The following is a 25,011-nucleotide window of genomic DNA, read 5'->3' as shown; positions in this document are numbered from 1 at the left end:
AGCTTGTTTCTTAGCACTAAATTCAAAATGTTTCACAGTGTTAAACCAATTCAATTAGACCGTGATATGACACAGTTCAATATCACTACAAGAGATTGAACTTCTTGATGAGGGGATCAGTTTCCCTCTGCAGATTATCATATTCAGCATGCTTTTCTGTATCATCAACCATAAGGAATTGTGTGTTTCACTGAGAATAACTTGTTATAAATTAATTTATGCACAGAACTTAAAAGTACTTTCTTTCCAGGTTTGTTAAAGTGCAACGAAAACTTCTCCTAGCCACGCATGTTTTGAGTTATTTTTCAAATAATGCTTGGAGCTTCCACAACAAACGCTTCTTGAAATTACAAAAAGACATCCTTGACTGTGATATAAGGAACTTCCAGTACTGCTTTGAAGACACAGACTTGTTCTTGTATTACAGTCCAGCTATTAAGGCAACTCGCCAATATCTTCTTCATGAAAATGTTACTGAGGAGACGGCCAAGATGATATATGACTGGTACGTAAATGTTATTAAATAATATATTTTTCTTCATATAAACGTACTCATGATGGAAGGTAGTACTGATTCAGCCTTGGACTTTTCTGAGATTGTATAAGGGGCAGTCAAATGAAAACGGGTCACCTGCCAAAGAGTATAGAAGTGTATTTCATACCTCAAAAGTTATCGCCAGAACTGCTAAGACATTCATGCCACTTGGTGATAAGATGGTCAGTTCCATTCTTGACAAAGCTCGTCAATGGAACCACCAATTACGCATGCCATTGTCCGACGCAAATCGATGTCCACAAGTGTCTTTTTTCAGCTCTCCAAAGAAATCAATATCACATGTGAAGAAATCTAGGCTGTAGAGAGGTTATTGAAGAGTTTTCAACCCAAATCTCTGAAGCATATTCCTTACAGAGTTGGCAGTGTTACAAAGAAGGACCGTGCTGTCCAATAGCATGCCCAGGCATTTTGACTTTATGGCTTGCCTCAGTTTCTGCATTGTGTCATCATAGCACTGTACATGGGCCCATGCTTGAGCTAAAGAAAGACATTCATGGACGTCGGTTAGCATCGGAAGATGATGTGTGTGAATGGGTACAGATATGGTTCTGTCAGCAGATTGCCAGCCTTTTTAAGAATGGGACTGTCCATTTCATCATCCAGTGGGATAAATGTTTAAACTGTTCGGGTGATAACTTTTGAGGTATGACAATACCGGTATGTTCTACTATACATTCTTGGCAGGTAACTCATTTAATAATAATAATAATAATAATAATAATAATAATAATAATAATAATAATAATAATAATAATAATAATAATAATAATAATAATAATGATAATAATAATAATAATAATAATTGTATGGCTTTTATAATAATAATAATACAAGAAGAATAATTTCTTGGAAACATCTTCCCACATGTGTGATTCTAGAGACTGAAACTTTTTCTGGTAAAAAGGTAAACTCATGTCCTCATCCCGAGGTGGTGCAGCTTTTTCCAGGCACACCCCCAATGGAGGTGAGTTGCATGTACCATTTCAACCACATACTAGCCCTCCTGCCATTCTTAAATTTCTGGCAGTACTGGAAATCGAACCCGGGCCCCCGAGGACGGCAGGTAATAACACTAACCATTATGCTAAGAAGGCGAACACTTTTTATGGTACCGGTAATCATGAATGGCATTTTGATTTATCTTGAGTTTGTTGATCTGAAATCTATTAATCCTGCTGGGCTGAATGGCTCAGACAGTTGAGGCGCTGGTCTTTTGACCCCGAATTGGCAGGTTCAATCCTGGCTCAGCCTGGTGCTATTTGAAGGTGCTCAAATACATCAGCCTCATGTCGCTAGATTTACTGGCACGTAAAATAACTCATGGGGGACAAAATTCTGGCACCTTGGCATCTCTGAAAATCATCATAGTTAGCGAGACATAAACCCCAAAACATTATTATTTATTATTCAAGGATGAGAACAGCAATCTTATTTTGAGTAATCATACAATTATGAAAATTTAGGTCAATATTTTGATTCCTTAATTAACTGCCCTCCTATAGCATCAAAGATTACAATTTCTGGTCCATCCTTCATTTCACCGGTTTCTCTAACTCCTGATTGAAAAGAAAGCATCCAAATCATTGCATCTCTCACCAATAACAAGACACCAGGCAAGGATTTCATGCTGGGCTGAGTGGCTCGGACCGTTGAAGCGCTGGCCTCCTGACCCCAACTTGGCAGGTTCGATCTTGGCTCAGTCCGGTGGTATTTGAAAGTGCTCAAATACGCCACACTCATGTCGGTAGATTTACTGACACGTTAAAGAACTCCTGCGGGACTTAATTATGGCACCTCAGCGTCTCTGAAAACCGTAAAAGTAGTTAGTGAGACATAAAGTAAATAACATTAAAAAAAGAGATTTAATAGTTACCGAACTTCTGAAAATGGCTGGTCCTAATTTTGTTTATATCACAAATATTTGTGATATATGTCAACTTCAGTACAGAACCAAAATGAGAATAGTTACTTGTAATCCAATTTTGTTGCCGAAATTGAAGAAACTGATCGTAAGCAGTGGCAATCATTTCTTATCCTCTGCATAAAGAAGGCCATAAAGCTCATGTAAATAACTACAGAGGCATATAATTTCATTAGATTGCCTATAAAGTCCGGTCAAATGTACTTCAAATTACATTGTTGTTGTTGATCCATAGATTGGTGAATATCCAGCCAGCTTCCATAAGACCAGCTCCTGAAGCGAACAGATCTTTTCACTATCATCAGATCTCTTTGTGCCAAACCACTTGTACTGTAATAACTTTCATTAATTTCAAGAAGGCCTATGTCTCAACCAATTCAGTCTTCTTGGTATCCTCAAGGAGATGGGTGTGGACAAGACTCATTCCATCATCAAACAAACTCTGACCAACACCTATTCACATGAGGAAAATGTCCAGATTCTTTGAGATTAAGACTGGTGTTTGTCAAGGCAGTGGGCTCTCATCCATTCTGTTCAACTGAAAGAAGTTAAGTTCAAGACGTACAGCAGGTGCACTTTAAGAAAGAGTGACAAGATGACCGACCACCTGGTGCAAAGTGGTCAAAAGAGCAAAGAACTGCATTCTCCATCAAGATGGAGGAGTAATGGAAATCCAAAAAAAGCTGACAAGTGTTTATCAATGTCCTAAGAGGCTGAATGATAATACATACAAGGGGTGATCAAAAAGTTTCCATTCGAAAGTCGTACAGTCCTGAATCGGGATGCCAATCAGGCAAAATTGCTGTAAGAATTAAGGTATTCATCCCACCGACACACTATGGTGAAGGTCCCTGTGTGGTAAAACGCCATGTCCTGCTGCGTGAAGAAGTCCGAAACCGCCTGCTGCACTTCCTCTTCCGGCGGGGATCAGCTCATCCACCGCCCGCTTGTTGTTGTCTGTAATGGATGAAGCTGGCCTCCCAGATCGACTGGCATCTTGTGATGAAACGCAACCTGCATGGAACTTGGTGCACTGCTGCACAAAGGTGGTTTTCAGCAGACGTGCTTTTTACAATTGGCTTTAAGTCACACCGACACAGATAGGTCTTATGGCAACGATGGGATAGGAAAGAGCTAGGAGTGGAAAGGAAGTGGCCATGGCCTTAATTAAGGTACAGTCCCAGCATCTGCCTGGTGTGAAAATGGGAAACCATGGAAAACCATCTTCAGGAACAGTGGGGTTCGAACCCACTATCTCTCGAATACTGGATACTGGCCGCACTTAAGGGACTGCAGCTATCGAGCTTGGTAATAGTCATGCTGCCCCATACACAGTCTTCATTTTCCGATAGATGTCCGCCGGTGTTTGTTCTTTGGCAGCCAAGAGCAAAATAACAGCATGTTGGTCCTGCTTAGATTCATTTGGTAATAACACCACCATAGTTCATATGGCCACATTTAACGCATGCATCTTGGCATGACACGACTGCCACGCTAATCCCTTTGCCTATATGTCCGTGCTTATATACTGAACCCGCATTGGAGTCGTGCTACATTGCACATTCGCTGCAGCTATGCGCTCAAATGGAAACATTTTGAAAATGCCTTATATGAGGCATGTTTAAGGGCTGTTTTGTTGTAGACACTTGTAGTTTGCATGCGTCGCTACGAGTGCATGCTCAAATGTTCAATATTATCGACTCACCCGCCCCATGCGAGGTTCGGTGAGTGATACGGTTTTTGTTGGCAAGGAACCTGTCTGCTGCAGACATTTACTGACAGATTTGCAAAGTGTATGGTGATAATGCTATGAGTGAAGGCAAAGTGAGTAAGTGGGTGTCAGACTTCAAAGATGGCTGTGACAACGTCCGTGATGAGGCCCGCTCCGGTCACCCATCTCTGATCACAGATGATTTGGTGGCTTCACTTGAAGTGAAGATTCACGAGGACAGACGCTTCACAATAACAGCTCTCTCAAACGCCTTTCCTGACGTGTCTAGGTCAGTGCTTCACAAAATTGTTTCTGAAATCCTAAACTTTAGGAAACTGTGCTCCTGTTTGGTTCCTAAACTCCTAACAGAGGACCACGAAAACAAAAGATTTGAGTATTCAATGCTTTTTGACTCATTATGCCGAAGAAGGTGATGACATGTTGAGTCAGATCCTAACAGGAGACAAAAAATGGGTTTCGCGTATCACATCCGAATTGAAGTAACAGAGCATGGAATGGGGGCACACGCATTTGCCTGTAAAGGTGAAGGCCAAACAGACACTGTCCCAGCGCAAGATCATTGCGTCCATGTTTTGGGATAGGCATGGTGTTTTGTTGGTCAACTTCATGCAACAAGGAACCACTATCAATGTGGAAGCCTACTGCCAAACCTTGAGAAAGCTACACAGAGTGATACAAAACAAATGATGCAGCATGCTGACAAAGGAATTTGTCCTTCTCCACGACAATGCAAGGCCTCACACTGCAGCTCAGACCTGAAGTTTATTGGACATTTTTGTCTGGGAAGTTTTAGACTACCCACCCTATAGCCTTGACCTTGCGCCGAGCGATTACCATCTGTTCTGCCACCTCAAACATCACCTCAACAGCAACCACTACAATGATGAAAACAATGTGAAAACAGCCGTGAACTCTTGCTAATCAGAGCAGACGGCAAGTTGCTATGAAGAGGGTATTCAAAACTTAGATGTAAGGTATGATGAGTGTTTAAATAAACTTGGCGGCTATGTTGAACAATAGAGTAAAGTATATAGAATCTGCAAATAAATGTGATGTTTGAAAATCATCTTTCGTTGTGTAGTTATTTTCAAACAGCCCTTACTTAAAAAACACGCCTTGTACATACATACATAATCTTCATTACAGAATCTTATGTCAGTCAGTGCTTAGTCTGTAAACCTCTGTGAATTGACAAGTTAATGCTGAGGTGCATGGTTGTTTTCTTTTTTTACTGGTAAACTGTGAAAATACAATAAATGTATTTCTGTTTTTAATGGGCTAGCAATATGTTTAATTTCATATGTGGGCAAGAAGCAAAGATATTTTCTTCAAACCACAATACAGCAGCCCTTGCTTTGTGGACAGCAGCACTATAATGCTGATACAGATAAGGTCCAATTCCAAACTGTTGCCATATGTGGGAAGTGTGATACTGTCTAAACTGTTTCCTGCATTCATTGTGCCATTGACCAGAAATGATAGTCTGTACTCAAACCAGGAAAAACAGTCCCAGACCATTGAAACACCTCCACCGAATTTCACTCTCGTCACAATGCGTTCAGGTAAATACTGTTCACCAGCCCTCTGCCAGGACCACACATGCCCATCTGAATGCCACAGCATATAACTTGACTTATCATTCTATAAAACCTCCTTGTATTTGCCCATAAACCAATGACGGCATTGTTTGTACCACTCTAAGTGATGTCGTACATTCATACATGTGATCAGTGGCCTCCAGGCAACAGCGCAACCCTGCAAACTGAGTCCTATCACCTTTTGATGGATTGTTCTCTCACTGACCTCTGCTCCTGAACTGCAACGGAACTGATTTGCAATAGCTGACAAGGATGCCTGACAACTGGTTCAAACAGTATGCTTTAGAGTTTGGTGCTCCCTATTGGTTAATTTCTTAGGCCTACCGCAGTGATGAGGAGTCAGTGCTTCCCTGACATTTCCACTTCATAATAGCATCTCTAACAATGGATCTAGGCACATGTAACTCCCATGAAATCTCTCTGATGGAATGCCCAACCCTGTGGGTCCCTACAATCATGCCCTGTTCGAACTCACTCAATTCTCTATGCTGACTCACTCTGACAGAAAATACATCTATGATATAGACATGATAGAGGCTTTGGGGTTTATGACGTGTCAAGAAAATGAGGTGAAATTCTTTATGTTTTGCAGAGAACTTTGCTCTGTATCATCAGAAGAAAAGCTCGACTGTCCGTGAGAAAGGCTTCTCAAACAATGAGAATGAACGTAAAGAATTTCACCTTATTTTCTTGACACGGCGTAAGCCTAAAAGCCTGTATCATGTCTATAAGTACGTGCCGTGAAAGCATCAATGGCTACATCTATGATGTTGACAGATTGTACACAGATAAAAAAATTAGGGGAACATATTTTTGAACGTTTGCCATGCTCCACAAAACAATACCGCACACCCAGTATTATTACCAACTAAACCTTTATTCTTTACTGTTGAAGTATACAAAAGAACATTGATGGATTCACGTTCATTTTCAGAACACAAACGGAAATGTCCAAATAGGGGTGAAAACGAAGTATTAACAGTCCTCCAGGGTGGATTTTTATCACAGATGGAGAGCTTCAGTATGGTGTATGTCCTCCATGAGCATTTATCACAGCTTGGCACCTACGTGGCATGCTCCATATAAGTGATTATTTTCATATTGAATGTACTGAAATTAAATGATTAAATGTTAAACAATTAATTTATTGAAACTACCTGTTCAATACTAATGGTACATGTTTCGCCTGTCACACCTGTCACACCTGTCACACCTGTCACCACCTCACACAAGCAACACAACCGGACTTCCTCCTAACGTCTAAATGATTTCAACACACTCACTAGCCGCACACTTAGATCCAGAATCCAGTTGAACTCCTCTCCAGGCTTACACGGAATAACTTCAAAAAAACTTCACAACATAAACAACATACAGCATGTTTATACGGAGATGAAATAATCCGTTATTTAATGATATTCGATCAAGCTCTCTACCAGCATTCTTGCCATCCAACTGGCACTCCATTTTAACACGTTGGGTGCCACGTGCCGCCATATGGCGTCATGGTGGTCTTCAAATTTGAGATGGCGTGACGCCATATGGCGGCACATCGTTCTTGAAATCAAAGTTGGCGTGACACCATATGGCGGCACAGTTGAGTTTCAGGCGATGCACCATACATAATCAGCTGTGACATCTATGCGCGTAAAATTGGTACTACGTGAAGGGCGAACTTCAGGGTCTATTCCAGCTATGTATTTTTACTCTATGCCACTATGTGGTGCCACAGTATTCTTCCGAAGCCACTGACTGGCCAGTGATCATTGTCACAGGTGAAAGCGTGCCAGGCATTGTTTATTCCTCGTTTACGTACGTATTATCACTCCGTTCATATAGTTGTGCAAAAATATAAAAAATGGAAGATATTGGTAATAATCTTACGAGGGAAACATACATGTGTTACACTCGGATTCGGTTGAAATTTGGTAGGAATATTCGTGGGAGGCAGTAGAATGCTAAAGTGAAAACTGCATGTACCCAGCGCAAGTTTAAACGCCAAAATTGAACAAATAAATAGTCGTAAAATTAGAAGTGCCGCGGGAGTATCGTGGTGTGGCGGAGAGGTAGGGAGGAGCGAAGCAGCGGACGTGAACCAACCGGGCTGCGTCGAGCTGCGCTCGCAGCCAGGTAGCGTATAGTTAGTGCGTTCCCCTTAACTTTCCGATCAGATGTGCAAAATGTAAATATGAAAATAGCACATGAAACAAGTGTACAAAGGACGATGTTTGAACAACGATGCCAATAAGGTTTGAAAAATTACAACGAGTAACAAGAACTCGGGCGTGCCGAGACCAATATTTTCATTGTTTAGAGTTATCAGAAAACTGTTCACAACAATATGTATTGTAATATAAGTACTTGTTTTGCATTTTACTAGGTTTTCATAAATATTGCGTTAATTTGAATTAGCAAGTAAATATCCCGTATTTGAAATTCGTATTGCACATTCCATGACAAAAAATTCTGTGACACCATATAGCGTCACGCTATATTTTATCTTTCCTAAAAATTGATGACACCATATGGTGTCACACATGACCATGGTATGGTGAGATAAAATTTACTTAGTACATCATATAAATACATCCCAAGATTATATAAACAGGCTACAACGCGTACAATTGCTTTGGCACCAGCGGAATGCAATTCAAAAACATGCCTGGCACCAGTGGAATAGTGTGCTACTATCGGCTCAGCACTCAACGTGGTAATACTGATTCTCATTCTTCGAGAAAGTAATGTTAATCTATAGAATATTTGGGCCATCCCAAAAAACTGTACAAGCTGAACGTGTTTGATCTCCTACAAATGTGAAGAGAAATGTTTAAATGTTATGATTCCAATAGACTACAATAGCCATCACAGTATAGGCATTATGATTGTTGATATTTTGGATATTTTGTATTATCTCTGTTACGGGGTTACCCGTGGAACGCAGAGGTGAAAGAAGATGCCGGGGTGAATGGGTCAAACTACTATGTCAAGAAAGAATTTAAACTAAAATGGAAGGTTATATTTTCGAAAAGCAACAGGTTAACAAATTCTCACTTAGTGAGATAACAATGACATATCAGGTACCATGACAAAGTTTAGACAAAGCAAGAAAATCCAAAATTTAGTGACTGTTTAGTAACCAGGGCTTCAGCCCCTCCCTTCACAATTCTTGAGCACTCAGCTCAAATTTACAAAAGAGCACAATTTTACCCAAGGGCAGAAATCCCCTAATACAATGGAGCACTAGCTCCATAATTTACAATATCAAGCCTCCTAGAGGCACTTTTACAACACTTCAAAAAGAGCTAACGTGCCCTCCATTTTCCAAGCCTATTCAAGGCAATATCAGAAAATTACAATCACTTGCCATCAAGGCACAACTCACAAATTTGAAACAGGGGTATGTAGTACCCAACCTATTGGGCCGTAGCGGAAAAGAACAGGTTAAGTAAATGGCCCAAAACACAAATTGAATGGAGGCGTGTACTTGCACTCCTAGATATGAATTCTTAAAACCTAAGGGGCACTAGGCCGATGAAACAGGGGCTATTCCCAAACTATGGAGGTGACTTGTATAAGAAAGTAATTTACCACATTACAGAATGAAAAACAGCAATAAACATAGTCACCTCAAACCAAGATGAAGGGAAGCTCGAAAGGGTACATCACTCTCTATCCCCGATTTACAGTTAAAGTTTTTATGAAGTAATTACATAAGCCGGCAGAAGTTACATTTTCAGAAAAATAGGTTACATTGTTAAAGTTTCGGACCTCTTCCTCGGGTTAAACTGCGGAGCTAGCAATAAATAAAGATGTTAATTGGCCATTACCTTGCTGAAGAACTGCTGCCTGATGAAAGAGGTGCCTCCCGCCTCCTGCTTGACACACACACTAAGTTAGATGACGATCAATTGGCCAAGAAACGTGAAAATCCGCAGTTTATAAACCCTCGGGGAAAGTTTGAGACCTTTCATGAATAAACCAGCCACGCCCTCTCACTTTATTGGTGAGTTTAAAAGTTACACTCAAAATCGAGGGAGAAGCCTGTGATAGGCGGAAAATTAATTACAGAAATTCGTGATTGGCTAAATTCAAAACTGGCGGAAAGAAAAGATACATATTGCCAACCCGAAAATAAGGAACATTAATTAGATAAAAAAAAACTTATGAATACAAAACTTCTTTAAATCAAAGTTCATCTACTTCGCACCAGGGTGCATGATCATAGTTTTTATAGTGACATCTGTTGAAGAAAGTCCAAACTTCTTGATGAAGGGCAAACAAAACAAGTAGTAATTCACACAGGACTGGAAACTTCACAGTAACAAAATTACATCAAATTAGTGTAGTGACATCTTCTGAGTAAAAGTTTAAGTAGGTCTAGTTTCAAGTTCACTGTTTCTCCTGTAGAGGAGTTCTATTAGGTGCAAGATTTAAATGTGCGGCGTAGAGGTGTACCTCCCGGTACAGACCTCCCCCCCGAATGTCCTTCCTAGGGGTGACACAGAGAAATTTTGAAAAATAATTTCACTTTGAAGAAAATTTTTCTGAGATTTTTTTGTAGTAGACAGGTGGAAGGTAGATTAACTCCAGCTTTAGAGTGTCTTTGTTGCCGTAGAACGTGAAATACATGTTGATAATTTTGACAACAAGCACTGCCGCCGCTGCCGATATCCAGTTGAGGTCACCCGGACCCCTCACGTACCCTCAGATAGACCTCTCCCGCTACTATGAGAGGTGTAGTCGTGGTGAAGGACGCCGCAGATCAGAAGTGTATCTACAGTCCCCAGATGAGTTGGCAGTAGGGGCGCAGCACTTCAGCCTTTGCCAGGAGATGGACTTCGGCGCACCGTACACAGGTAGACATCATGGGAGTGGTGTGGGCCCGTACCCCCCTCAGTGGTGGTACGGCGACGAACGGTTGCGGGGGCACTGAAACAGTAAGATCTCGGTGACAGAAAAGTGTTGTTGGTGACTTGAGAATAGAGGGTACGATCTTTATTGGTGATGCTGAGGGGCGTGCGGCATGGAAGGCTTTTGCCAATGGTGTGGATATGCAGGAGGCGGGGGCTTGGTAATGGCCACTCAGGAATGGACAGCAGAAAAACCAGAGGGAAAGATCGTACAAATAGTTATATATATATATATATATATATATATATTACAAAATAAAATAATTTGGGGCAGAAGGCCTCCCAAAAAATATAACCTTCAAACTGCTGCTAAACGTTGATGGCTAAGTTAACAATGACGTTACACAGGTTTCACCTGGGAGATGTGGACCCTAAAAATCCTCTCTGTGACTGGATTGCTTACTAATAATGTAACCGGAGTCAGGAAGTCCAAGATGATGCACGGCCCATGAAATCTGGGGGCAAGCTTGCCCGCAGAAACAAAGCTTCTTACCATGACTTGGTCTCCTACTTTTAAATTGGTGGGCCTCCATCCACGATCATATCTTTCCCTAACCTTTTCATGAGAAACTTTAAAATTGACCTTAGCCTTCTTCCGTAGATCTCTAATATTATCGGGATCTATTGTCTCTGGTAGAATATCATTAAGTGACCAAAGGTTAGAGAGCGGCGTCTTAAGCACAAATTTGAAAATCAGAGAAGCAGGAGTGAACTTATGAGACCCGTGAACTGCCGAATTCAAGGCAAAGGCTAACCAATGCAGGGACATATCCCACCTGGAATGATCTTCATGATGAAATGCGATAAGCGCCAATCTCAGATTACGATTGACCCGCTCAGCCAGAGATGGTTGAGGATAATACGCCGAAGTAGTTACATGAGAGATGGACAGATCAAAACAGAATTTACGGAAGAGAATGGAGGTAAAGGCTTTAGCATTATCAGAAACTAAATATTGACATGGACCAAAAGAAGCGAAGATGGAATTTAAACAAGAAATGGTGGACTGAGCAGTAGCCAGCTTAGTCGGAAATAACCAGAAAAATCTTGTGAAACCATCTACACACACAAGAATGAATTTGTTGGCATTCCCCTTTGATTGGGGGAAGGGTCCTACATAGTCAATATAGAGGCGTTCCATGGGCACGACGCTTGATGAGAAGATAATAGACCGAGCTTAGTGGACAAGGTAGGTTTACTGAGCAAACAAGATTTACAAGCTTTTACTAATTCTCGAATTTCACCGTCCATACCTTTCCAGATAAACATCTCTCGGATTTTTTCTCGAGTTTTGAAGATTCCTAAATGCCCCCCTAATGAGGTCTCATGGTAGTACTTGAAGATCATAGGTACAATAACAGCTGGAACCACAAATTTCATCTTTTGATCATGCCTCGACGGGCAACATAAAACCCCATTCCTCAACACATAAGGGACGACATGTTCCCCAGAAGAAAGGGTTTCAATAATAGGAGCCAGCAGAGGATCTTCACGTTGATATTTTTCAATATCTCTAAATAACATGGGGGCATCAGTGAGAATGGCATTAATGCCCGAAGGTATGGGCGTGGGAAGAGAAGAACTATCTTCCAATTCGGAGGTCTCTGCATCATGAGCGAACATGCGGCTTAGTCCATCCGCAACAACATTTTCAGATCCTCTTATATGCCTAACGTCAAACTGGAAGGCAGAAATCCTGATGGCCCATCGGGCTATATGACCCGTACGATGCGGCCTAGCTAAGACCCAACTTAAGGCTTGGTTATCAGTTTCTAGGTCGAACTTGACATGTTCCAGATAGAGGCAGAACTTCTCTAATGCAAATAAGACTGCCAAACCCTCAAGTTCATAGATGGAATACTTGGCTTCTTGAGCCGATAGTGTCCTAGACGCATAGGCGATGGGTCGCCTTCCGAGTTCAGTTTCTTGAAGAAGCACAGCAGCTACCGCCGACGATGAGGCGTCAGTCTGAACGATGAATTTCTTCAAGAAATCAGGCATAGCAAGGACGGGGGCGTTGCAAAGGGCTAATTTCAGATCTTCAAAAGCGGCTTGTTCAGACGGCCCCCACTCAAATTTGATGCCTTTCCTACGTAGTAAGTTCAATGGCGCCGCTCTGTTAGTGAAGTTGGGAATAAATTTCCTGAAAAAATTCACTATTCCGATGAACCTGGTAATGCCTTTGATGTCCTTAGGAGGTTTGAAATCATGGATGGCCTGTGTTCTAGAATGATCAATAGAAACCCCATCGGGCGACACAATATGGCCTAGAAATGACATGGAAGGCTTAGCAAAAGCTACCTTAGATAACGTCACAGTTAACCCTGCCTTACGAAGGCGATTAAGGACCTCTTTCAGATGAACAAGGTGTTCTTCAAAGGTCTCAGGAAATACGACATCATCAAGATAATGGTATAAGTATTCAAACTTGATGTCAGAGAAGACCCTATCTAGCAGTCTGATGAGCACAGCTGCCCCCGTGGAGAGCACGAAAGGCATGCAGTTGTACTCATACAAGTTCCAATCCATGGCAAAAGCTGTTAGATGTTTTGATTCCTCGGCCAGAGGGATCTGATTATACGCCTGATTAAGGTCTAAGACGGTGAAGAACTTAGCTTTCCGAAAACATGAAAAACAAGAGTGTAGGTCGGGAAGAGGCACAGATTGTAACACCACCTTCCAATTTAAAGATCTATAGTCAATCACAGGCCTGAAGCCACCTTGGGGTTTCGGAACCAGGAAAATAGGCAATGAATACGCCGACTTAGAGGGTCCAATAATACCATCCTTTAGCATTTGATCGATGATCTCCTTAAGAGCCTTCATTTTAGGACGAGATAGTCTATAAAATGGAAACCTAATGGGGATCGTATCCGTAACCTCAATCTTATATTCAATAAGGTCAGTAACACTAAGAGTATCGGAGAACACATCCGGAAATGACAGACACAATTGGCGAATGCTATCTACCTGCTCCTCAGGTAGATGTCTAATGTCTAACAACATCTCATCCTGGGTAGGCGAAACAGATGAACATGATGCAGAATTACATTTAAGCAAGGGAATTTTACAAGTACTAGCAAATTTGAAAGTGCCCGACTTGCTCTGAAGGTCGAGCACTAGACCCGTAGGAGACATGAAATCCGCTCCCAATATTACCGGGTAAGACAAGTTCTTAGCCACAAACAGTTTAACTTTCCAAGTAAATTTAGAAATACGAATTTTGGCAAAAATAAACCCTAAAATCTCTAAGGGAGAGAAGTTAGCCGAAACACACTGAACCGAAGACGAACAATAGTCAGAAAATTTACAAACAGACTTTAATTTTGAATACCAGTCTGCCAAAATAATAGAACAAACACTCCCAGAGTCTAATAGAGCAGTAATCGGTTCCTTATTCAACTCAATTTTGAGAAAAGGTACAAGTGCGTGGGTCTCCGCCGCAATCCTAAGGCATTCTTTGGGGCATTCAAGTGCGGAGTTAGAAGAACTTCTACCTTGTTCTGAGCCTGAGCTTTCAGATGGTTTAATAGGGGCTGAGCCTTGAAAAGATGAACATACTGACTCAGCCGGAGATACTAGTCATTTCCTATTATTTGAGTTGATGGAGGTTGCACCAGAAGTTGAACAGGAGGGGGTGCTATTGGCATTAGGGCAGTTCTTGGTGAGGTGATTAAATGAGCCACACTTGAAACATCCTTGTGATGACCCTGCTCCATTCTTTGTCCCATTGGATTTAATCAAAGGGCACTTATTACAGAGATGATCTGCCGACTCACAAGCATAACATTTGCGGGTGGTGATGGTTCGGCGAGGTTGAGTCCGAAAATTACTCGAGGACGGAGGGGGCTCCTTAGCGACTCGTAAGGTGTTGGCTGAGACCGCCATAGCCTCTAATTCAGCAAAAGTTTGAGAACGTGATGCAAAACACAAGTATGACCTGTAGGGTGGGGAAATGTCTTCCACAATGGTATGAACAGTTTGATCCTCTGGGAAATGAAGAGCAAATACCCTTGTATAAAACTTAATGTCCTGGATGAAGTCAGCGAGATTTTCATACAGACGCTGTACTCTGTAATAATACCTTTGAATTAGGGAAGACATGGCTCCAGCCAGAATGAAATTAGCTAGCAGATGGGCGTGGAAGTCTTCTATAGACGATTGTTCAGCTATTGCTCCGACTATCTTGTCCGAGAGGACACCTATGGAGTAAGGGTAAATAATTTGAAGAATTTGAGAAGGGGAAAGAGAAAACACTAGAGTGTGATCTTGAAATTCAACTAAAAACCTTAAAAATGAAATTACATCGTTAGTGGAATTAATAGAAAACTTAGAAATTCACCTAAGTAACATAGCCAAAGGGTGAGGCAAGCTACTGAACCCGGGTGACATAGTAGGTAACGGCCTAGGGGGTGTAGAAGCTTCAGAGACAGCATTATTTACAAAGAATTGTGGAATGGATGTACGATGCTCAGGTTCATTTCCTAATGGGGCAGAAGTTTGTTGAGTTGCCACAGATTTTCTACCTTCTTCCCCCTTGGAAGAATCCTCCTCATTAGCTATGTTTACAACAGTGACTTGGCCGGTTTTGGGATTAGCTGTCCCAGTTAACAATTGACTAACTTTACTGGACATTTTAGAAAGGTGTTCAACAAGATTACTTGCCTCCTTACCCTTAACTTCTTTTAACTTTAACAATAGATCGCTCACCCTGTTATAAAAGTGGAACAATCTTACCTGCACTCTTTTAAGTTGATTGGGAGATGGATCACTTACTTCAAAAAACTAACTACAGATGCTAGCTCAGTGGTGTTATCAGTGATAGTGGAGAGAGCCTCATCAATTTCCTTCTATCCCAAAGTGGGGAAACTAATAGGTAATTCCAATAACTCTTTGAGCTTGGTGGTATCTGCCCCAACCGTGCCTCCAGATTGAACATTCCTAATAAGTAATTCGTAAATAAATTCCTACTTGCGCAAGTAGCCGGGATGGAGGACTTCGTGAGGGCCGGACATGATGACAGAAGTTTACAAATTGGAAAAGAGAAAATTCCAGCGACTGAGAAAATTGTTAGAGTATAAATCGAATCCGAAGTTTAGGCGTCAAAAGGGGCTTAATTGATACCCATTCAACCACATTCTGCTACCACACCATATGGCGTCACACATGACCATGTTATGGTGAGATAAAATTTACTTAGTACATCATATAAATACATCCCAAGATTATATAAACAGGCTACAACGCGTACAATTGCTTTGGCACCAGCGGAATGCAATTCAAAAACATACCTGGCACCAGTGGAATAGTGTGCTACAATCGGCTCAGCACTCAACGTGTTAATACTGATTCTCATTCTTCGAGAAAGTAATGTTAATCTATAGAATATTTGGGCCATCCCAAAAAACTGTACAAGCTGAACGTGTTTGATCTCCTACAAATGTGAAGAGAAATGTTTAAATGTTATGATTCCAATAGACTACAATAGCCATCACAGTATAGGCATTATGATTGTTGATATTTTGGATATTTTGTATTATCTCTGTTACGGGGTTACCCGTGGAACGCAGAGGTGAAAGAAGATGCCGGGGTGAATGGGTCAAACTACTATGTCAAGAAAGAATTTAAACTAAAATGGACGGTTATATTTTCGAAAAGCAACAGGTTAACAAATTCTCACTTAGTGAGATAACAATGACATATCAGGTACCATGACAAAGTTTAGACAAAGCAAGAAAATCCAAAATCTAGTGACTGTTTAGTAATCAGGGCTTCCAGCCCCTCCCTTCACAATTCTTGAGCACTCAGCTCAAATTTACAAAAGAGCACAATTTTACCCAAGGGCAGAAATCCCCTAATACAATGGAGCACTAGCTCCATAATTTACAATATCAAGCCTCCTAGAGGCACTTTTACAACACTTCAAAAAGAGCTAACGTGCCCTCCATTTTCCAAGCCTATTCAAGGCAATATCAGAAAATTACAATCACTTGCCATCAAGGCACAACTCACAAATTTGAAACAGGGGTATGTAGTACCCAACCTATTGGGCCGTAGCGGAAAAGAACAGGTTAAGTAAATGGCCCAAAACACAAATTGAATGGAGGCGTGTACTTGCACTCCTAGATATGAATTCTTAAAACCTAAGGGGCACTAGGCCGATGAAACAGGGGCTATTCCCAAACTATGGAGGTGACTCGTATAAGAAAGTAATTTACCACATTACAGAATGAAAAACAGCAATAAACATAGTCACCTCAAACCAAGATGAAGGGAAGCTCGAGAGGGTACATCACTCTCTATCCCCGATTTACAGTTAAAGTTTTTATGAAGTAATTACATAAGCCGGCAGAAGTTACATTTTCAGAAAAATAGGTTACATTGTTAAAGTTTCGGACCTCTCCCTCGGGTTAAACTGCGGAGCTAGCAATAAATAAAGATGTTAATTGGCCATTACCTTGCTGAAGAACTGCTGCCTGATGAAAGAGGTGCCTCCCGCCTCCTGCTTGACACACACACTAAGATATGATCAATTGGCCAAGAAACGTGAAAATCCACAGTTTATAAACCCTAGGGGAAAGTTTGAGACCTTTCATGAATAAACCAGCCACGCCCTCTCACTTTATTGGCGAGTTTAAAAGTTACACTCAAAATCGAGGGAGAAGCCTGTGATAGGTGGAAAATTAATTACAGAAATTCGTGATTGGCTAAATTCAAAACTGGCGGAAAGAAAAGATAAATATTGCCAACCCGAAAATAAGGAACATTAATTAGATAGAAAAAAACTTATGAATACAAAACTTCTTTAAATCAAAGTTCATGCACTTCGCACCAGGGTGCATGATCATAGTTTTTGTAGTGACTTCTGTTGAAGAAAGTCCAAACTTCTTGATGAAGGGCAAATCAAACAAGTAGAAATTCACACAGTACTGGAAACTTCACAATAACAAAATTACATCAAATTAGTGTAGTGACATCTTCTGAGTAAAAGTTTAAGTAGGTCTAGTTTCAAGTTCACTGTTTCTCCTGTAGAGGAGTTCTATTAGGTGCAAGATTTAAATGTGCGGCGTAGAGGTGTACCTCCCGGTTCAATCTCCATTCGACGTGGACATGAGTAGGACATCCCATTGGAACTTGAAGACAAGATCGGCCAGTTCATTTCCAGATTGTACCATATGTTATATACATCAGTGTAAATAATTGTAAGTATAGTTTTTAAGAATAGTTCTTACAGGTTAGTCTCCTTATAGGCTAAAAAAAAAGACATGAACGGCTTATTCACTCCAAATTATGACCTTAACGTTCTTGTACTTCAGTGCAAATTGTTATATAAAAATACGATTTATGAATAATCCTAGTATAGCAGCCACTCAAGAGCTCTGACTTGGAGTTAGGAATCATGGCTGATGATGCTTGCTATGACAGGCGAAATGCGTACCATACCTAAATTTAATATAATGACAGTAATATAGTCCTAGAAACTTTACTAGTATTGAATAGGTGGTTGCAATAAATTAATTGTTTAACATTTTATAATGCTCCATGTAAGTTGACAGAGGTCACGTCACGGTATCGGGTCCCATACTTCAATGAGAGCCTGTTCGAGGTCTTGGAAATTCTGTGGTGGAACAGGACACCCACGAACACTTCTGTCAAGCCTATCTCACACATGCTCGATGGGATTAAGGTCAGGACTCACTCTTCAATGTCCATTTCTCACAAGACAGCTCCGGTGATGCGCACTACATGAGCCCTGGCATTGTCGTGCATGAGTACGAATTCAGGGCCAACACTGTATGCAGCAACCAACACATGCTGTAGCAGTATCTAATTGATGTACCCCACAGTGGTAAGATTACCATGGGCGACAACAAGAGCCGTAGGGCCATCAATACTGATGCCACTCCACACCATCACAGAACCTTGTCCGAATTGGTCGCCTTCCTGGACAACATTAGGCATGTACTGCTCACCACGGCATCGCCATACACGCTGACATCCATCACGCTGTGTCAGGGGAAATCTGGATTAGTCTGTGAACAACGCAGGTCTGCATTGGTGAAGTTGCCAGTTGACGGGGGTACGAGCAAACAGAAGGCGAGCTGTGCGGCATTGCTGCGTTAAATGGGGCAGTCAAACAGGACGTCTGGGTCGTAAGGACACTTCTCTTTACCTGTTCCTTTCTGTCTGGTCAGACACTGTGACTCCAGTGACCCTCCTGAGATCTTGTTGCAGTTCTCTGGCAGTTGCCGAATAACGCCGCAACGCACAGATGGTCAGACATCGGTCATTCTGTGGGGTAGTCATGTATCCATGACCTTGTCCAAACGTCCTTGTGAACTGGCCTGTCTCATTGTAGCAATTCCACAAGCGGTGAATAACTGACAGAGAGACATTGAGATCGACAGCAACACAATGAAAAGTCTATCCTTCCTGGATCAAAGTGACGGCCCTTGAGACTTGAACCTCATAAAGATGTTTCATGGGATGTGATGGTTGAGGTACAACATGCTCAGATGACCGCAGTAGTCTGTGTACCTCACGAAGACACACAGATGCACTGCTATTCACTTTGTTCTGAGGGGTCACCTGACAGTTTAATGCACGGCTACACCTAGAGATGGAGTATCACTTTGATTTGACATACCCTGAGTAGCTAAGATCTCAAGGTATGCTGTACGACCATTGGAACCCCATCTACCAAATTAACGTTCACATATCAGATGTTACAAAGCATGTTCCCCTAATGTTTTTTCTTTTGAACTGTGTACTTACACTTACTGTATATATCCTCAGATCAATAGCGAGATGTGTGTTCAGAAGAGTGCCTGGAGACTTTTGACTATATAGTGTATGAAGCATATTTTTGAACCCAGATAATCACATGCAATATGTTTAGAGGGAACTAGGTGAAACTGCATATCATTACTGTGTCTAACATGTGCAACAAAGTGGTGGCTCACTGATAGTCTGGGGTTGGAATACAAGGGGGTTATCATACTTCCTTCTGTAGTTGTTCAAGGCACCCTAAATGCTTTGAAGTACTAAGATAACATTCTCCAACCAATACTGGGACCATATCGCCAGCAGATAACTTGTACATTCAAAATGCAGTTGTGCTGTTATTATCCAAATGGATTATTCTACATGCTGCCCAGATATAAACCCCCTTTGATCTTGTTTGAGATAAATTGAAATGAGTTGCATTTGGACATCCGGACTGAACACATATTGTGCAAGACTTACACAGAATTGTCAGTGATGAATGGGACAAACTTGACCAAGAATGGCTTCAATTTCTATGAAATACTTTTCCACAGGGCGAGTTGGCCATGAGGTTAGGAGCTTGCACCCGGGAGATAGTTGGTTTGAACCCTACTATCGGCAGCCCTGAAGATGGTTTTCTGTGGTTTCCCGTGTTCACACCAGGCAAATGGTGTTCCAGGTTGTTCCTTAATTAAGGCCCCTTCCTAGGCCTTTCCTATCCCATCATCGCCGTAATACCTATCTGTATGTAGGATGCTAAATGGTTTATTTTGTCACCTATTCAATACATATAAATTTTACATTTAGGAATTTATTATTAATTCCACTTGAGACATGTTTCGCCCTTTATTGAGGGCATCATCAGTCAAATTACCTCCTCAAGGCAAAAATCAGGTATCAGATTAGTATTTAACATGCACAAATTAATACACATTACAATGGGAAAATTAAGTATGAGAAATTCTTGTACAATGGTGATGGTTAAACAATATAAGTTTAAAGAATAAGAAGTCGGCACCAATGCTTAAAATTACTGGGTAATTATAGCAGAGTTCAGCAGTGGTGCTCTGAAGAATAATTGATGCACTCATAGGAAATTATAAAGTTTATAGAATTATTTACAGTATAAAAGTCGGGGGGAAAGGGTATAGTGCTCAGCGTCAATGTTTTTAATAAAAATTACTGCCAATGGTTGGTAACTATAGTAAATTTACATTATCTAATTGAATAGCTGAGAATTTACAGTTTATATTACAAGAGAGCAGCTTGGTGAGCAAGGATATAAAAAAATATATTACCAAGTGCGTCCCGTTGCTTTAATCGTTGGAAGATGATCGTAGCATTGACATATCAGAAATATGCAGAGTGGTTTAATCTTAGTTAATAATTACAGGGGCAGGGAAAATATTCCATAGCCAAATGAGGTTCTATAGGCATCAAACAGAAAGTTGTCTGGTTGAAGCACCGGGTTTGGTACGGTGAACTGGTCAGCGTGGACGGAGACTCAATGGGTGTCATTGAGTAAACAGTGTATTTGAATGGCAACAATGATGGCAGTTATTTGTAGGTAAATGTATTACTGGGAATATGATGCAGGTTGAATCCTCCGTTTTTTCTTAGTTGACTTCTTGTAGCTTGGAATGATGTGTGAAAAACATCGGTGTGAGATGCCGGTGAGACTTAAATTGATATTATTTTGTGAATGAATGTATGAAGGACCATAATCTTATTTACAGTATAAAAGTCGGGGGGAAAGGGTATAGTGCTCGGCGTCAATGTTTTTAACAAAAATATCTGTGTAGGTGCAATGTAAAGCCACTAGCAAAAAGAAATAAAATAAAGACCTTTCACATAAATCGGAATTTCTCCTCTTAATCTCATCCGACCATGCAAGCCACTTTTAATCGTCAAGTTCTTCAGTTTCAGTTGGTACCGTATCAAATTTATTGAAATTAAAAGAAAATTACACTTGTCTGAACCAAACAAACATGTCCTTGCACCTGTGCTAGCTGCCTTGACCATCACGGTTAAAATAATCTATTCCAAGAATGGCTTGATGAGCTTGTGGACATTGTGCAAAGAAGAATTCAAGAATGTATCAGCAAAAGGTAATATACCACCAAACATTAAAGTTGTCAAAATCAGCTCCAACTGAGAAACCAACGATGCGATGTTGTAGAGAAATGTTCCATATTAAGTCTGTTAAACAGGAATTAGGGCACATTTGCACAAGTCAAGTATAATATTTTTGTTGCTAAATGTGTGTGTGCATATGAAAAGGGACAACATGTTGGGTATTGAGATAAAGGTACTGTCATGTTCCTTAATATGTAGCTAATATCATATAATTGAATTGAATGCCTCCGAAAGAAATTAAGGCCTTAAATTAGCATGTAATGTTACAACATAAGATTTCATAACTTTTTAGTAGAGCTGTTTAAACATTTGGTTACTTTGTGACACAAATGACTACTAAACTATTTGGAAGTTATGCTGGCGTTTACATTTTCATGTTCACCGGTATTCTGACATAGAATTTTTTTTTTAACAAAAATTACCAACAGATATTATTTGAAGTCTAATTTTTTCGTGGAGATCTATCTATCGATGCTAAGTCTCTGAGGTTTTATGACTTGCAGAAGGTCACTGAAGACAACTAATTGCAACACTACTGCACTTCACAAAACTTATCACATACCTTAATGACCGTTAATCACATCCAGCATAAGACAGGGATATCAGTTATTCATGCTGAAGCCTGGGTTTTGGGCATATTATATGCCCTTTGAGCGTCTGGTCCCTATGTCCTGCCTCTCCACAGTAGCTGCAGGTTGGACGAGACCTCTTCTTTGGGGAGAATTTTCTCAGAGTTGGGCTTTTTTCTGAGCCTTGCTTGTATTTTTAGGCGTTACACTTTTTGAAGAAGATGATGATGGTGTAATTATTGGCAGAGGAGGAGAAACAGAAGCTGGCTCCTTAAGATTTTCACTTGAGGTGGTTGGTGGTGGTGTTGCTGGAGCAGGGAAAGATGTTACAGCAGGACATAGTACATCTTTCTTATCTTCTGATACGAAGGGTCTAATTTTTTCATAGAGATACATCTGTCTATCGCTGCTAAGTCCTTGAGGTTTGATGACTTGCGGAAGGTCACTAAAGTCAGGCGGAACTTCTGGAAGGATGGTGTAGGGTACTTCGTCAGAAACTATGGATTTCTTTGTCAACACTACACCAGGGTGCTCTTTCATATACACAAAGTGATGTATCTGGGTTATTTGTAGAATGTTTTCACTCCAGCACAGAACTTGTTTTGCCAGTCATAAGTAGGAATTGTTACATTTCTGGATTCTGTGCCCACAGCGACAGGAATAATAGAACTAGAAACCTGACCACTTTTCCAGGCGACATTAATTACATCTTCAATAACTTCACTTTCATTTTTCCGGAATGCTCTCTTGAAACAACCAAAATACAAATCAGGTTGAAATTTCTTGTGTCCCACTGGCAAAAATGAAATTTTACAACTGCTGTTCTTTCCTGTCATAACTCTCCTCATGTGGTATCTCATTAAGAAGACTGCATCGGTATTGGAAATGTTTGGAGCAGAGAGGATGTTTATGAAACCTATTACCTTTATTGAACGTGCCCAGCTAGGGTTTATTTATCATAAGATATCTGAGTCATCTTATCTTATGCTCGCGTAGCTATGAGCGCGAGCGAGTAAGTGTGTGGACCCTTGCTTACGATGTAAAAAGTGGTCCCTTTTCTCAGTATTAAATAAACCTCATGTTTCAGCAGTGATTATTGAAAGAGGGCTTTTAAATTCACGCAGTGAGTAGATGACAGTCTAAGCAATACATAGGTATCAAAAATGAAAATTCGACATTTTACTCCCTTCAGTGGTTTTTCACTTTTGTCCTTTCAGTTGGTATCTACTGTCTACTGTTTCCTGAGCTCTACAGCAGTGTGGGTGGTACTATGTGAAAACAACAGCCTAATTTAATTTCATTCTTTTGTCCTTTCAGTTTGTATCTACTGTACTGTTTCCTGAGCTCTACAGCAGTGTGGGTGGCACTATGGGCAAGCTACACTTACTCTCTTCCTCACAAACTTCTGTCAGTGCTGATCCATGTCCTTCAAACTGTATTAATACTGTGACTATAAAATCAAGAACCAGTAAATATTTTGTGAAAATAATTATTTGAGTAAATGAAGATATTTTTACAGCTATATGAGAAAATTAGGCTTAATGTAAGTTAGTGCATTCCAAAAGCATGAACAGCATGAATAAGTGCATTTCCAAAGACATGAATAGTAGCCAATAGCATATTCAAAGATATTCATAAACAATTTGCCCAAAAGAGTCATCTCAGAAAAACAAGTTACATACCGGTATGTTAGTCGTAAAGAACCAAGGTAGTACGTAATTGGTCATTTGCAACAATAAGTACAGTACAACAGCCTACCATGCAGACAACAAGATTGTCCAGCAGTACTTGGATTTAGGATGCTACTTGTGAACCACAGCCAACTGAAGCTCCAGGAAGGGTCATGGATGCATCTGACACATCACAGTGAGTGAATCTGGAGGATGCTCAAATGGGCTGACATTATTGGATTATGCCAACTAATCTAAAGGGTTTGTGATATCTGAAGCCATCCCTTTTGACTCAGTTAATTTATAACTGTTATTATCTGCTGAAACCAATTTTGAATAAATGAATTTATAAACTACCTGGAAAAATCAAATGGCAACAGAATTATACCTGAAAAAGAAACAACTTAATTAAAATAAAATGACATGTTATGTTCTTGAAAGAAGAGCACATTCATTATAGAATCATACTCAAAAATATTTCTAAACATTATGAAATATATTCCTTTTTGAGTGTGATTTGATAGAATCTGATGATGTTCTTTCAAGAAAGAAACATGTCATTTTATTTTAATTATTTCTTTTTCAATCTATCTATATATATAAAATAAGAGTTTTGTCTGTACATTGCTCAGAATTTGAAAAGAATGGTATTTCTGTATCGATCATGTCCACAGTAACAAAGAAATGCACTTTTTACTTTTCTGTAATTTCTGTCTGTCTGTCTGTATGTATGTACATGCATCACAAGAAAATGGCTGAAGAGAATTTAATGAAAATCGGTATGTGAAGTCGGGGGATGAGCCAGTACAATCTAGGCTATAAATACTTTTATTCACGGTGAGTGAAATGGTAGTTTAAGTGAAGGCCTAAAATTGAATTGTCAAATATTTATTTTATTAGTGGTCCTATCAATAAATACTATAGAACTAAAGTTATATAGAATTAAATTTCTGATCATTTATGTCATACATTGTTACCGTACCGGCTACGAAAACACAGATATTCATGAATTGTATTTTTGTTGCTAAGTCCATATCAACGCGGAGCCACGGGAAAATGGGTTAACAGAATTTAATGAAAATTGGTAGAGTCGAGAAATAAGAAACTACATTCTAAGCTATAAACAATTTTATTCACCCTGGGATAAAATTGT

General features: G+C 40.3%; 1 protein-coding gene across 1 annotated transcript in view; it reads left to right on the top strand.

Annotated features, from left to right (window-relative positions):
* The window catches only part of LOC136856743 (fatty acyl-CoA reductase 1), a 193,810-nt gene extending 169,245 nt beyond the window's left edge, over positions 1-24,565 (top strand). The window contains exons 8-9 of the mRNA XM_067134825.2: positions 251-505; positions 23,506-24,565. Coding sequence (XP_066990926.2) covers positions 251-505; positions 23,506-23,638 — 388 coding nt within the window. The 3' untranslated portion in view covers positions 23,639-24,565. The remainder of the gene's footprint in view (positions 1-250; positions 506-23,505) is intronic.
* Positions 24,566-25,011: the final 446 nt, after the last annotated feature.

Source organism: Anabrus simplex, chromosome 1 (assembly GCF_040414725.1).
Source record: "Anabrus simplex isolate iqAnaSimp1 chromosome 1, ASM4041472v1, whole genome shotgun sequence".
NCBI classification, from domain to species: Eukaryota; Metazoa; Arthropoda; class Insecta; order Orthoptera; family Tettigoniidae; genus Anabrus; species Anabrus simplex.
This window is presented reverse-complemented; position numbering and strand designations above follow the sequence as displayed.